Source organism: Pagrus pagrus (assembly GCF_965226575.1).
Source record: "Pagrus pagrus genome assembly, chromosome: 9".
NCBI lineage: Eukaryota > Metazoa > Chordata > Actinopteri > Spariformes > Sparidae > Pagrus > Pagrus pagrus.
Genome location: NC_140193.1, coordinates 25,894,058 through 25,909,563, shown reverse-complemented (window position 1 = coordinate 25,909,563; position 15,506 = coordinate 25,894,058). Strand labels below are relative to the sequence as shown.

Genomic DNA, 15,506 nt, shown 5'->3' with positions numbered 1-15,506 from the left:
GGGATCTACTAAGATCCCAAATTGCGTGTACTTATCTGCGTGCGCAATCTGGAAATTTGCGCCTGGGGTTGAACCGCGGTTTGCGGGCGATTTACTAAGAGTGATTGCGTTAATGACAACAGGTGCAAATGTGTTGGAGACACGCCTATTTAAATGAGGGTTTAGCGTGTTTCATGGTTTTCAGCATGGCGAGTTTGAGAGAGCGAAAGCGCAAAGTGAAATTTGACCCTTTGGAATCAGAAGTGTTGGTAGAGGAAGCGAAAAAACATTTCAATGAGCTGCAGCAAAGGAATCTGACGGTCGCGCAAAGGAACGCCGTGTGGGAGAAAATCGGTGAAAAAATTAATGTTGTTGGAAAAAACAGGCGAACAGTGGATGAAGTGAAAAGGAGATACCAAGACATCAGATGAAGAACGAAAGAAAAATTGGCGTATAATAAAAGGTCTGCAAATTAAACAGGCTTCCATTGTTTCGGCATCTCCTTCTTGCAACAATAACGGCAGCCATGTGTGCACAATTACACATACAAACCGTTTGCACTTCCCTTTGAGACGTGTTAAATATAGACGCAGTTTCTATGAGCAAAATTGCTTTCAGGTTTGATAAATCACTTTGCGTGTGCTAAATTAATATATTTACATTTTCTCCACCCAGAACACGCACAATTGCGTGTAAACGCCCCATATTGCATATTCATTGCAAACGTACTAATTGGATGCAGACGCGCTATTTTGCACCTTTGACAGACGAAACCCTTTTTGCGCACTGTTAGTAAATCAGTTTGTACATTTTTTTGCGTGTGCAAGGAGTTTGCACACGTTTTAATACACGCAAACCTTTAGTAGATCCGGCCCATAGTGTCAGCACATCAAAGTCAAGATATATTCATATTGAAATTGTTTTCAGCATTACAACATAGGCAGAACTGGTACAGTGATTGAACAAATGCAAACTTACATTGCTGATGTTGACAGCATTGGCCTTGGACAGCACAAAGTCGGGGCTGTCATGTGGCAGGTGAATGTTGAGCTTTTCTTTGTCCCAGACTTCCCTATATTTCCTCTGTAAGAAAGAAAAAACAAGAACATGAACTTCTTTATGGAGTCACCCTTATTTATACTGATAATTGCACAAAATATTTACTGCTAGAAAGCATTTAGCATGCAGACAGATGGTATTACTTACATCACTGATGTTGTCAGCGTTTTGCTTAGACAAGAGTATAGCTGGGAGGTCGACTGCGCTGGTGAACTTGATGGTGCTTGGGGGCTGGCGGTACAGCCTTTCATTGATAATAGCCTGGGCATTTCTAGCTTTGACGACGTCCACTGAGTCCTGAGGTGACCAGCCGCATCCTCTCAGCCATTCCAGGTCAGCTTTGTACACAGCCTGTAAAATAAATATCAGTTTTAATCCAACCAAATACCATTTTAAGTTTTTGGTTATTGTAGGTTTTGTATTTGTCTGACTGCTGGATGACTCAAAATATGGACGAAGGGATTTCCACTGAATTTGTTGGATTCAGCTCTAGTTTAAAAATGCATGGAGTGATCTGAACATCTATGAAACTAACGAATATACAGACTCCAACAACCCTAAGAATGTGTTCATATAGTTAAAGAAAACATAACTGAAAGCACATTTTAGTTTATGGTAATGATACTTTTGTGACAGTAAGAGGAGGATAAGAGCTAAAAACAAACTCCAAACACTCACTGTCCACTAAACTTCACATGTACTTACATCACTCTGTAAGTCATAGACCTTCCTCGCCTGAACCACATCACTGGAGTCTGGCAGGCAGGTCCACTGGTGTAGGTGAGTTCTGTAGTTGAAGTCATTCACTTGCTGCTGGCATTTCTTGGCAAGTTCAATCGTCAGCATGTCTACAGGCAGGTGGTACTTGGTCTTGGTCTTGTTGAAGTCCTTCTTATAGATGTTGTCACTGGAGATCTTGGCTACGTGAGCGGCCAACAAAGACAGCGGGTCGTCGTTAATGCTGAGGGCGCCAATGTGATGGCCACACTGCTTGCGGAAACCAGCCTTGTATTTGTACTGAAAATTGGGAATGGAAATATTTTGATCAGGTCCACAATACAAACTGCAGTGAGATAAAAAAAAATGCTGCAGAAAATTATAAAGTGAAGGGAATAGAAAAATGTATAGAAATAAGTGGTGCAGACTTACATCACTGACGATGTCTCGGGAGGTCTTGGCTGCCAAAACAGAAATTGCATCTTTGGGAAGGAAGTAGCCTTTGTTAATGGTGTCCATATAGCCTTCACGGTAATATTTCTGGGGAGACAACAATTATGCTGTTAGGGTCTCTGACATAAACACAGTGTGTTCTGGACTATAATAAAATATACACAACCTTTGGAGCAGACAATTTCTTTGACACTAGATGTGAAATTGAACAACTACATGACAATGTCCTTCGTTCTTTAAAGTCCCAAATTATGCTTAGTTTCAGGTTCATACTTTTATTTTGGGTGTTTACATGCTTTAATGTTTAAAAAACACATTATTTTTTCTCATACTGTCATGCTGTGTGCATTTTTTCATGGACATTTTGATACTTTCAAAGTATTCATATAGCACCTAGACCTGCTTTACGATAAAAAAAGACATGGAAATATCACTTTCTACAGTATGGGACCTTTAAACTTTAGCACATTTAACTGATTGGAAAACTAAAGCACGTTAACAATTACTGATATGATAATAATCTACGATGTCCAAATTGATCATACAATCACATGAAGAAGCACTGCATTACCAGACTGGTGTTGAGTTTATTCTGCTTAGCCAGTATGATCTCTGGGGTGTCGGGCATGACGTGAAGGTTGGTCTTATCGTTCTCCCAGGCAGAAACATACGCTTTCTGTAAACGGCAGATTGACATGGTTTAGTGAGACGTTCTTTATCTGAGCCTTAGAACTACATACTTTCACAACATACCCTCCAAAGAAAATGAAAATAACAATAATAAATGGTGAAATAACATTCAATAAGGTGTTCTCTCTCTACCTTGTCCATGATCTGGGCATTGGCCTGAGCAAGGACATATGGCATGTCACTTGTCTTGGCAGTGAACTTGAAGTTGCTTGGATGCTGACGGTACTTGATGTCGCTCAGGATCTCTCCTGCTTTCTTGGCTTTCTCCACATCAATTGAACCAATTGGCACCCAACCTGTTCCCTTGATCCATTCCATGTCTGCCTTGTACACAGCCTACAAGTCACAGGTAGGGGAAAAGGGGAGTCACAGGGAGTAACATTCTTGCAGTGTTCAGGACACACATTATGAGACTTTGTTATTACTCACATCGCTCTGCAGGTCGTAAGCCTTTCTTGCCTGGACCACATCGGTGGAGTCAGGCAGGCAGGTCCAGTTGTGCAGATGAGTGCGGTAGTTGAAATCATTGACCTGAATCTGGCATTTCTTGGCCAGCTCAAGATTCAGCATGTCCACTGGCAGGTGGAACTTGGTCTTGGACTTGTTGAAGTCCTTCTTGTACAGGACATCACTGGCAATCTTGCCTGAGTTCAGAGCCAGCACGATCAGAGGGTCGTCCTGGCAGCTGAGGGCTCCAATATGGTGGCCGACCTGCTTACGGTATCCTGTCTTGTACTTGTACTGCATAAAGAGAAACAGTGAAGTTATGAGAAACAGAATGCTGCACAAATAAGCACATGTCAATATCAGAGAGAAAAGCTCTCATAATTATGTTACGTACATCGCTGATGATCTCTCTTCCACGTTTGGCAGCAATAACAGAGATAGCATCAGGCTTCATATCATAGCCCTTCCTGAAGATCTCCTCAACACCTTCCCTGTATAGTTTCTGAAAAAGAGATGAAAATAGTTGAATTATAGCATGTAAAATTATGATGCCACCTAGCAGTGATTTTTAATACTAGTGTAAGTCAAAGCAAACCAAACCATACCCTGCTGATGTTGTATGCATTAGCTTTAGAAAGCAAAAGCTCAGGTAGGTCAGGGGTCACATGAGTCTTAATCTTGTCAGCCTCCCAAGCAGCATGGTAGTCTTTCTGTGGTGAGAGACAGAAAAAAAACACCAATGTAATCACCAGGGTAAGATTGAACAAAAATTGTAAAAGAGGGACAGGATATTCTTTACCTTGTTCATGATGTCAGCATTTGTTTTGGCTAAGACCATGGGCATGGAAGTCATGTCTGTTGTATATTTCAGTTCGTCTTGTTTCTGCCTGTACAGATGGTCGCTGAGAATTTTTGAAGCGTGCTTGGCCTTCAGCACATCAAGTGAACCAATGGGGACCCATCCTACGCCTATGACCTCATCCATGTCAGCTTTGTATACAGCCTGTTGGAAAAAGCGTATACGGGTAACATTAAAACACGTAAGCACAGTCAACATGGTAAAATATATTGAGGTATGCAGCGAATGTCTCAGAAGGGCTTACATCACTCTGCAGATCATAGGCTTTCCTGGCCTGGCGGACATCATTAGAGTCTGGCAGGCAGGTCCACTGGTGCAGGCGGGTGATGTAGTTGGCGTGGTTGACCTGAATCTGGCATTTCTTGGCCAGCTCAAGACTCAGCATGTCTACTGGCAGGTGGAACTTGGTCTTGGACTTGTTGAAGTCCTTCTTGTACAGGGCATCGCTGGCAATCTTGGCTGAGTTCAAAGCCAGCATGATCAGAGGGTCGTCCTGGCAGCTGCGAGCACCGATGTGGTGGCCGACCTGCTTACGGTATCCTGTCTTGTACTTGTACTGGTGATATCAGCAGCAGAAAACATTTTGTGTTACAACTAGAAAATCTCTCAAATTATGTTTAATACCAGTGCACCAATTATATTAACGGTGCATTATGAGTCACTCACATCACTGATGATTTCCCTGGAGCCCTTAGCAGCCTTGACAGAGATTGAATCAGGAGGGAGGAAGTAACCTTTCTTGATGTCGGCCTCAAAACCTTGTCTGTATAGTTTCTGTAAAGCAAAACATATATGAATACTTCTGTTAACTGTTTTGACAAATGAAGGTCTAATTTTGACACTTGATTCGGGAAAGTTTCAGGATAGTATGGATTTTGATCAGAATCCACTTTAAGAATCTCATCTGGCTGCTAATTCAAGTCAGATAATAATAGTAGGTTTGATTATACTCACCCTGCTCATGTTGATAGCATTCTGCTGAGAGAGGATTATCTCAGGAGTGTCAGGTTGGATGTGCACTTTGGTCTTATCCTTCTCCCATGCCTCCGTATAGAGACGCTGAAACAAACCACAAAAGAATGTAAATTTAACTTTTCCATTGCAAATTAAAGTAATCATTATGTACTAGTGATGCGTCAGACAAGGACCCGTTCCAATTGTTAATACAGAGGAATAAGATAAATAACTGAGCACTGTCATGCTCTCCACAGAGCTGATCCCACTGCTAAGAGCGGAAGAGTCCAGTACAGAGCGCTCTCTCTCTTTTCTCTTTTTCCTCTTTCTCCCCCGCTCACAGTAGTGGGATGATCTCAACTAAATGATAAAGTAAATTACAAAAGTAAATGAACTGATCCAAACAATGGTATTTACTGTTGAATATAGCAGCAAAAAGAAGTCTGAACATTCGAACAACTTTAAACTTTGAGCATGAATTCTGCCTGTCTCATTCACTCTCTCACGCACATAAACATTTTCTTCACATCTTAACTGTGAACTATAGCCAAATAGTAGCCTTATAGGTAGGCCTACTCTGCAGTGTTTTAGCCACGTATTTGGCTGCACTGTGTAGAAAAAGAATTGAGGCCACAGTTCCAGGCTTTAACCTATTTCGACGCGCTTCGCAAACACGGCCAGCTGAGCTGGAAGCACACTCACTGGATGCATTTGTTGCTGGAATGCACAGCACTGCTCAAGCCAGCACAGAGATGAGGGGATATGTCAGCGTATTTGAGGGCAAATGTGTGTGTGTGTGTGTGTGTGTGTGTGTGTGTATGTGTAATTAAGAGACAGAGAGAGTGACAGAAACATCCAACATGTTTTTGCAAGTTTTTCTAAGTTATTAACCTATTCTGAACACTGCTTTCTCAGTCACTGACCTGCGCCCACTCAAACCCTGAGGTATTTCCATGAAAAGCTGACCCAAACCTGCCTGGCACATAGGGCAGTTCCTGGGTCCCGCGGGTTATGGGTTAACCCGTGCATCACTATGATGAACTAAAAGCCCTTTCACACAAAAACAAATCTGCATTTTACCAAAAATTATTGTGAACTCTACCTTGTTCATGGTCAAAGCGTTATGCTTTGACAGTACAAGGTTCATGGCATCTGAGGTGCTGGTGAAGGGAACAGTGCTGGGGTGCTGGCGGTACTTTATATCAGTCAAGATTTCTCCAGCCTTCTTGGCCTTCTCCACGTCAAGTGAGCCAATGGGAACCCAACCCATACCCTGGAGCCACTTCAGGTCAGCTTTGTAGACAGCCTGTGAAGCACAGTAATGCAAAATTCAATTCCTGACATATTTGGTAGCATGTACATGAAAACAAGTTGTGAGGGAGACCACACTCACATCACTCTGGAGGTCATATGCATGTCTGGCCTGACGGACATCATTAGAGTCTGGCAGGCAGGTCCAGTTGTGGAGGCGGGTGATGTAGTTGGCGTGGTTGACCTGAATCTGGTTCTTCTTGGCCAGTTCAAAGGAAATCATGTCCACTGGCAGGTTGAACTTGGTCTTGGACTTGTTGAAGTCTTTCTTGTACAGGGCATCACTGGCAATCTTGGCTGAGTTCAGAGCCAGCATGAGCAGAGGGTCGTCCTGGACGCAGCGAGCACCGATATGGTGGCCGACCTGCTTACGGTATCCTGTATGATACTTGTACTGCAAATGATAAAACCAAACAAATGATCATAACATCATAAATACTGAAAAGCAACAATATCAGTGTCTTTGAACTGAAAAATTTGAAAAATCAGAGTGAAACAGTATACTATGATGCAAAAAAACAACAGTAACATTTTATTTGAAGGATGCGCATAAGATTGACTGTCATCTGTCATATATACACATATTATTGTAAGCTTCTATATTTTATTATATTATATTATATTATATTTATATATATTTATATAAAATATAAGGTGAAATGCAGTGCAACAGAGATAATATAATGACCATTAATGCAATTTAGCTCAGAACAACATATATCATTAATAATAGTATATAAAAATAATGTATTTTGTATACTCTTTTGGCAAACAAATTAGTTGCCCACTGTAAAATGTACTTTGCATTTAACATACAAATTATTACTTTACTTTGAACTTTAAATTACTAAAGTGAAACACTTACATCACTGGCAATATCCCTGGAAGCCCTGGCTGCGATGATGGAAATGGCATCATTGCGGAGGTCATAGCCCTTCTTCTTGGCATCTTCATGTGCCTGCCTGTACATTTTCTGTAAACAAACAGAATCATCCCAGAGATGTTAAGTATCTAACTTTTCCAGTTAAAGTGCCGAACCACCGAAAGTATTTATTTTTCCACTTACCAAGCTGTAGTTGACATTGTTTGCTTTGGCTAGAAGAACATCCATAGCATCAGGCATGATGTGGATCTTCGTCTTCTCTTTCTCCCAGGCTTCAACATAGGCACTCTGCAGTCACAAACACCAACAACATGACAATTTACATACATTACGAAGTCTGCAAGTACACATTTTCCATGATGAAATAATTTCCTCATCATATCCATATGTAGTTGTTGATTTCATGCCTTGTTCATAACCCGAGCGTTGTCCTTGGCCAAAGCCATGGGCATGTCTTCTGTGGTCATTTTAAATTTGAAGTTGCTTGGGTGCTGACGATACTTATGTTCACTCAGGATGTCACCAGCTGTCCTTGTCCTCTCAACATCCAGTGAACCTATAGGCACCCATCCAACACCCTGCAGCATCCTGAAGTCCTCCTTGTAAACAGCCTGGACAGAAAAATAGTTTGTTATGGTGACAAATGTTCCAAAACGTTAAAAACTTTCCATAGTATAAATTCAAGGATTCATACTCACATCACTCTGGAGGTCATATGCATGTCTGGCCTGACGGACATCATTGGAGTCTGGCAGGCAGGTCCAGTTGTGGAGGCGGGTGATGTAGTTGGCGTGGTTGACCTGAATCTGGTTCTTCTTGGCCAGCTCAAAGGAAATCATGTCCACTGGCAGGTTGAACTTGGTCTTGGACTTCATGAAGTCCTTCTTGTACAGGGCATCACTGGCAATCCTGGCTGAGTTCAGAGCCAGCATGAGCAGAGGGTCGTCCTGGACGCAGCGAGCACCGATGTGGTGGCCGACCTGCTTACGGTATCCTGTATGATACTTGTACTGAAAAAGCAAATGACAAACAAAGTTCCACGGTCACATGAACTGTGATAAATGTGTGGTACCTGTTTATTATTGTAAAAATCCAACAGCTCACATCACTGGCAATGTCCCTGGAAGCCCTGGCTGCAATGATGGAAATGGCATCATTGCGCAGATCGTAACCCTTCTTCTTGGAATCTTCATGTGCCTGTCTGTACTTTTTCTGTAAACAAACACAAACGCCGCACAGACATAAGTCTATATATATGTTTCATTATAAGTATGATTGAGTTATTAGATATACATGTATTGATAACAGAAACAGATCTTAATTAATGAGGCATATCTTTTTGCCTTCATTTAAAGTAATCAATATGTGAGAGTTGCTTTACCCTACTATGTTTAATTTTCCACTTACCAAGCTGTAGTTGACATTGTTTGCTTTGGCTAGAAGAACATCCATAGCATCAGGCATGATGTGGATCTTCGTCTTCTCTTTGTCCCAGGCTTCAACATAGGCACTCTGCAGTCATAAAAAACAATAAGAGAGCACATCATATCATGAACTCTGCAAGTATGCATTTGTTTGCAAATTAGAATTTCCTGATTCTATCAATATAAGTAGTTCAACTGCTTAATTTTGAGTTCTTTACATGTAACTGCACTTTGAGGACTGATGATTTCATACCTTGTTCATAACCCGAGCGTTGTCCTTGGCCAAAGCCATCGGCATGTCTTCTGTGGTCATTTTAAATTTGAAGTTGCTTGGGTGCTGACGATACTTATGTTCACTCAGGATGTCACCAGCTGTCCTTGTCCTCTCAACATCCAGTGAACCTATAGGCACCCATCCAACACCCTGCAGCATCTTGTAGTCCTCCTTGTAAACAGCCTGGACAGAAAAATAGTTTGTTATGGTGACAAATGTTCAAAAAGTTAAAAATATACATTTGTAAACATTATAACTTTCCATTGTATAAATTCAAGGATTCATACTCACATCACTCTGGAGGTCATATGCATGTCTGGCCTGACGGACATCATTGGAGTCTGGCAGGCAGGTCCAGTTGTGGAGGCGGGTGATGTAGTTGGCGTGGTTGACCTGAATCTGGTTCTTCTTGGCCAGTTCAAAGGAAATCATGTCCACTGGCAGGTGGAACTTGGTCTTGGACTTCATGAAGTCCTTCTTGTACAGGGCATCACTGGCAATCCTGGCTGAGTTCAGAGCCAGCATGAGCAGAGGGTCGTCCTGGATGCAGCGAGCACCAATGTGGTGGCCGACCTGCTTACGGTATCCTGTATGGTACTTGTACTGAAAAAGCAAATGTGAGAGTTTTAGTGACCGAACTCTGGTTAGGGTAAATATGAAATTATATATACGGTAGATAGCACAGTATCACAATAAATACCAGTGACAGATGCTGTGTTTGATCCAAGTGTTGTGTCTAGTAAGCAGACTGAACATGCCTGATGACAGGGATTAACAGTATGAAGGTCATTTCCCTGCCATTTTAGGCTTCTGGCATCCTGGGCTGAATCAGCTAATAGGAGTGGGGAGCGTACCTATGTTCCGCCGGTCCTATGTTCCCCGATTGGGGAACCCTAACCTAACCCTAACAGCGGGGAACATAGGACCCTTTTTCAAAAAAAAGGTCCTATGTTCCCCGGTCACATACAAAGCGGGGAACATAGGACCCAGGGAACATGGGGATGATCCCTAGGAGGGCTAGCTCCACAGCTAACTGAGCTAGCTTGCTAACAGCATGTAGATACAGTTAGCAGCAGTTAGTAGTTAGCTTACTTTAGAAACAAGTATGACTCCCTAAATCACCTTGCTATGTTTTCCCTATTGTCAAACCGGTCTTGTCATATATAATGTTGTCTTAAAGGTGCGATATGTGAGAATTGACTATCTGTCAAATTCATACTCTAAAAAAACTCCAAACTGCTGCTAACACACAGCTAGCTGCTGTCAGCTCTTAAGCTTAGTTAACTGTGCAGCTAGCAGTCGTACTAGCTGGCTCTACTCGGACTGGGAGCTCAGACCATGGGGAGACTGTTGGGGTTTTTCATTATTGGAGTATTACCTCTTGAGGTACAAAATTGCTAGGAACTGGCAGGTTAGTAGCTAACTTCAATAGATAACTCACAGTACATAGACGTCTTTGACATTACGTCAACACTGTTTCTTCAAATTCTGCTAATAATTTTAATTTTTGAAAATTTTAACAAAATTCTTACACATTGCACCTTCACTGACAAGTCGAAATTGTACCGTTTTAGTTGAGGTCAAGAGCATGATTCATCAGACCGTTAGAAAAACGTTTGACATTGTAATAACACATTATGACATTTTATATTCGTGACAGAATTACAATGGTCTCTTCATAGGGAATGTTAAACCAACTACACATGACAGTTTAAAGTAATGTTAACACATAAAGCAGATGGTTTTATTTAAGTTTGATTATCAGGCCTGCTATGTGTTTATAAAATGCTACTGTATGTCATCTAGCTTAATGTCAAGTTGTCATACTGTAACAAAGACATCTCAAACTGTCAATTTTGCAGCAAAAGTGACAGAAATGGCCCAATGCCACTTAATGACAACAGACATAAAGATTCTAAAGACTCCTTCATGTTCATGTCGGTGTCATGTCACCTTATGTAAACCCTGTTAAATAAAGTGTTAAAAAGAAAAAACTATTATACAATCATCTGACTAAGATACACTGCTGAAATAATAATAAAATGATATCAAGGCTTCATGACATGCTTTTCAAATATATTGAATAAATATTATTTTTGTTAATTTTAATGAGTAAAAATTGAATTCTCTTACGTCGCTGGCAATATCCCTGGAAGCCCTGGCTGCAATAATGGAAATGGCATCATTACGCAGGTCGTATCCCTTCTTCTTGGCGTCTTCATTAGCCTGCCTGTACGATTTCTGTGTAAAATCAACACAAACAAAAAAACCTTCAAGCATCTTCTGAAAAATGGTGCTGTATTATGACGTATGTTTTTTTCAAAAGCTATGACAACTTAACTTTTTTGAGAATGTCTGAGAGGTACTCACCAAACTGTAGTTGACTTTGTTTGCTTTGGCCAGTAGAATATCCATGGCATCAGGCATGACATGAATGGTAGTCTTGTCTTTTTCCCAGGCTTCAGTGTAAGCTTGCTGCAAAGGCAATTTGTTTTGTTTAGCTTTCGTGCAAAAAAAATTTAGAAGAAGATTTTATTGGCATGCATTAATAATTAAATCAATACTGACAGTCCTGAATGTGATGTATTATGCTGAACATGGTCAAGCAAAGAAGGTTTTCGCCAGAGTAGGCTGTAACTTTTTCTGAGTTTGGTACACTTTCAATATGGGTCCAAATTATAGTGAATGGATAACTAAAATGTATCATAAAGCCCTCAGGGTATCATGAAAGGGTCATCCTCAGGTTGCTTTTTCTTTAAGCCCAAAACCAGGTTGTCCTTACCACTGTTGTTGTGTGCATTGATCATGGAACCTTTCACTTTATGTGCAAGAGACAACACAAATTAAGTTGAGTGTATTCATCATTCTACATGTATTTAGTCCTTTAATGCTACATATAAAACAAAAAAACTATTATCACTGTGAACATGTACTATTGTTTTATGGAGATGATGGGACTATATCTTTCACAGAGGGCCAGAGAGACAGTGTCACTTCCTTTGAACACAATAGAACAATTTAGGAGATAATGGGGGTATGAAATAAATTTGAATGAATAGAAATGCTTGTCTGTTGCACATTACATTAACTTGAATGTTAAAAAAATAATTGGACACAGGATTTGAAATACTTTCGAATTAAAATTACTCTTCTATTTAATAGCTTGTTTCAAGTAAATTGCAGGGTTAAATTTTATTTGATAAAAAATTACTTTATTATTGTTATTTGGAAAAAATGAAATTAAAAATATTGAAACATTTGTCATTTTTAAATAAATGAATTAAAAAATATAAAATGTACTTGGAGCTAAAAATCTAAATCAGTTACTCTATGCTTAAAGCTGGTTTTGTTATGTGTTAGTCTTAGTTAAAACACAAGAAGCAGCATAAATATAAAACACAATATAATGTTTGGGCAGTAACTGCAAAAGAATTACCTTGTTCATAACCCGAGCGTTGTCCTTGGCCAAAGCCATGGGCATGTCTTCTGTGGTCATTTTAAATTTGAAGTTGCTTGGGTGCTGACGATACTTATGTTCACTCAGGATGTCACCAGCTGTCCTTGTCCTCTCAACATCCAGTGAACCTATAGGCACCCATCCAACACCCTGCAGCATCTTGTAGTCCTCCTTGTAAACAGCCTGGACAGAAAAAGAGTTTGTTATGGTGACAAATGTTCAAAAAGTTAAAATATACATTTGTAAACATTATAACTTTCCATAGTATAAATTCAAGGATTCATACTCACATCACTCTGGAGGTCATATGCATGTCTGGCCTGACGGACATCATTGGAGTCTGGCAGGCAGGTCCAGTTGTGGAGGCGGGTGATGTAGTTGGCGTGGTTGACCTGAATCTGGTTCTTCTTGGCCAGTTCAAAGGAAATCATGTCCACTGGCAGGTGGAACTTGGTCTTGGACTTCATGAAGTCCTTCTTGTACAGGGCATCACTGGCAATCTTGGCTGAGTTCAGAGCCAGCATGAGCAGAGGGTCGTCCTGGAGGCAGCGAGCACCGATGTGGTGGCCGACCTGCTTACGGTATCCTGTATGGTACTTGTACTGAAAAAGCAAATGTGAGAGTTATAGTAACCAAACTCTGGTTAGGGTAAACATGAAATTATATATACAGTAGATAGCACAGTATCACAATAACTATACAGATACTTACATCACTAGCAATAGCAGCGGAGGCTTTGGCAGCCTGGACAGAAATGGCATCACCACGAAGATGGTGACCCTTCTTCTTGGACAGCTCATTGTCCAATTTGTACAGTTTCTGAAGAGAGAGAGAATATACATTTTTATAGAGGAAAGCATGTCTACTTTCAAATGAATATGCTACCAACTAGTAATGTAATGTTGTTCTCTTCCTGTCTGTCAAAATCCATACTATCTGTGTTGTAGTTACCATGGTACAACAGCCTATTGCTGCCAGGCCAGGAAAATAAAAATGGATCAGTATTATGCTATAACATATAAACATACAAACTTATCACATTATAACAACAAACCTTTCTTGTTATAACAATACACTATTTATCTTGTTATAAACAAAAGGTTTTCTAATTATAATGTAATAACTTATTGTTAAAAAATGAAACATTTCATCTATAACTTGATAATATATAACATGAATATATCTTGTTACAACATGAAGTATCTTGTTTTTTAACAATAACCATGTCATGTTATAACAACTAATAACAATACCAAACAATAACCAAGCCACACCAATGAATTTTTTTCTTTTTTCTGGCATGGCAGCAATACATTTCTGTATCATGGGACTTACGTTTTATTTTTATTACAAATCAGGACAGATCTGTGTGGAAATGTCACACTGTATCAGACTGTACCTCACTGACGTTCTTCTTGTTTCCTCTGGCGAGGACAATGTCCATTGCATCAGGCATGATGTGGATCGTAGTCTTGTCTTTCTCCCAGGCTTTGGTGTAGGATTGCTGAAAAAACAAAATGTAGGTGTTGGTTTGATATCTAGACATACGTAAATGTTAGAGAAGAGATATTTATGTTATTTTAACAAGAAATCCTATCCAGTACCTTATCCATAATCTGATTATTGGCAGTGGCCAGTGTCAGATCCATGGAGTGCATATCCTTGGTGAATTTGAAGTTGCTAGGAGGTTGACGGTACTGGGACTCACTGAGGATCCGGCCAGCTGTTTTGGCTTTCTCAACATCCAATGATCCAATAGGAACCCATCCTAATCCTTTGACGAAGCTTTCATAGTCACTCTTGTACTGGTTCTGAGGGAGAATATCAACAGAAATGGCATTCCCTCACAATGCAGCACAGCCATTGGTGACATTATTGTAAAACTTAAAAAATGTTTAATAATGTGAATCTCAAGGTGATTAAATCAGACTTTCTACATACATCACTGGCAATGAACTGCATGTTCCGAGCTAGTTGCAGGTTCATGGCATCAGGCAGGACAGTGTAGTGGGAGGTTCTCTGCTTGTATCCAGCCATAGTCTGAACAGCAGAAGCATGCTTGGCATGGACCACACTTATCATGTCAACTGGGGAGTGATACTTCAGTTTGGCCTTGTGGTAGTCCTTCTTGTAATTCTTGTCACTCTGCAATCTGGCCAACTCCATGTAGTGGACAAGCAGAGGATCGTCCTGGATGCTGCGGAAGCCGACATGGTGGCCTCTGGCCTTCTCATAAGCCAACTTGTACTTGTACTGTAACAACAAACACATACTTTGTCATAAACAAAGACTGTCCTGTTTTATAATATGAATTTTGGCAGATTTCATTCAGTTTGTAACAACTTACATCACTGGCAATGGTGGTACCGGACTTGGCAGCCTGAATTGCGATGGCGTCTGCTTTGAGGTTGTGGCCCTTCTTTGCCATCTCCACAAGACCAGCTTTGTAAAGTTTCTTTAAAAGACATAAAAGTAAGATAACAGTGTTGGCATTCACAAACTGATCACCATCAACCATGGACAGTATTAACTATTGCAGTTTTATGGATTCCCCTTACATTGCTCATGTTGAGAGCGTTAGCCTTGGCCAGGACAATCTCAGGAGCATCTGGCATGATGTGGACTGTCAGTTTGTCCTTTTCCCAAGCTGCAGTGTATGCTTGCTGTAAATAAAGACAGCAGGAAAAACAAATGAATATTGGTGGTCTTGACCAGGTTTATTAACGACTTTTTTGTGGCCTTGCACTTTAGAGAACAGTTAAACATGCTGCACCTTGTCCATGATCTTGTTGTTGGCAGTAGCCAGAGCCACGTCCATGGAGTCCATCAGCTTGCTGAACTTGAAGTTGGATGGATGAGTGCGATACTTATTCTCACTCTGAATATCACTGCCAACTTTAGCAGTCTCAACTGCAAGAGAGCCAATAGGTACCCATCCAATACCTCTGATACTGTTGTTCCACTCAGACTTGTAATCACACTGAAAAGAAATGAAAGGC

The 15,506-nt window shown here is 40.6% G+C and overlaps 1 protein-coding gene across 5 annotated transcripts in view; it reads right to left on the bottom strand.

Moving 5' to 3' along the window:
• Positions 1–15,506, bottom strand: part of neb (nebulin) — a 67,151-nt gene that overhangs the window by 32,397 nt on the left and 19,248 nt on the right. For 4 of the 5 annotated variants that reach the window (XM_084362782.1, XM_084362785.1, XM_084362784.1 and 1 more), the window contains 34 exons: positions 15,281–15,487; positions 15,066–15,170; positions 14,855–14,962; positions 14,449–14,760; positions 14,112–14,318; positions 13,907–14,011; positions 13,219–13,326; positions 12,798–13,109; positions 12,487–12,690; positions 11,421–11,525; positions 11,184–11,291; positions 9,342–9,653; positions 9,030–9,233; positions 8,760–8,864; positions 8,457–8,564; positions 8,051–8,362; positions 7,760–7,963; positions 7,536–7,640; positions 7,335–7,442; positions 6,552–6,863; positions 6,261–6,464; positions 5,159–5,263; positions 4,871–4,978; positions 4,449–4,760; positions 4,145–4,348; positions 3,951–4,055; positions 3,740–3,847; positions 3,328–3,639; positions 3,031–3,234; positions 2,780–2,884; positions 2,188–2,295; positions 1,744–2,055; positions 1,186–1,389; positions 958–1,062 (listed from right to left, as the gene is read on the bottom strand). In XM_084362782.1, the coding sequence (XP_084218908.1) occupies positions 958–1,062; positions 1,186–1,389; positions 1,744–2,055; positions 2,188–2,295; positions 2,780–2,884; positions 3,031–3,234; positions 3,328–3,639; positions 3,740–3,847; positions 3,951–4,055; positions 4,145–4,348; positions 4,449–4,760; positions 4,871–4,978; positions 5,159–5,263; positions 6,261–6,464; positions 6,552–6,863; positions 7,335–7,442; positions 7,536–7,640; positions 7,760–7,963; positions 8,051–8,362; positions 8,457–8,564; positions 8,760–8,864; positions 9,030–9,233; positions 9,342–9,653; positions 11,184–11,291; positions 11,421–11,525; positions 12,487–12,690; positions 12,798–13,109; positions 13,219–13,326; positions 13,907–14,011; positions 14,112–14,318; positions 14,449–14,760; positions 14,855–14,962; positions 15,066–15,170; positions 15,281–15,487 (6,147 nt within the window). The remainder of the gene's footprint in view (positions 1–957; positions 1,063–1,185; positions 1,390–1,743; positions 2,056–2,187; positions 2,296–2,779; positions 2,885–3,030; positions 3,235–3,327; positions 3,640–3,739; positions 3,848–3,950; positions 4,056–4,144; positions 4,349–4,448; positions 4,761–4,870; positions 4,979–5,158; positions 5,264–6,260; positions 6,465–6,551; positions 6,864–7,334; positions 7,443–7,535; positions 7,641–7,759; positions 7,964–8,050; positions 8,363–8,456; positions 8,565–8,759; positions 8,865–9,029; positions 9,234–9,341; positions 9,654–11,183; positions 11,292–11,420; positions 11,526–12,486; positions 12,691–12,797; positions 13,110–13,218; positions 13,327–13,906; positions 14,012–14,111; positions 14,319–14,448; positions 14,761–14,854; positions 14,963–15,065; positions 15,171–15,280; positions 15,488–15,506) is intronic. The other variant, XM_084362786.1, reaches the window with a different exon arrangement.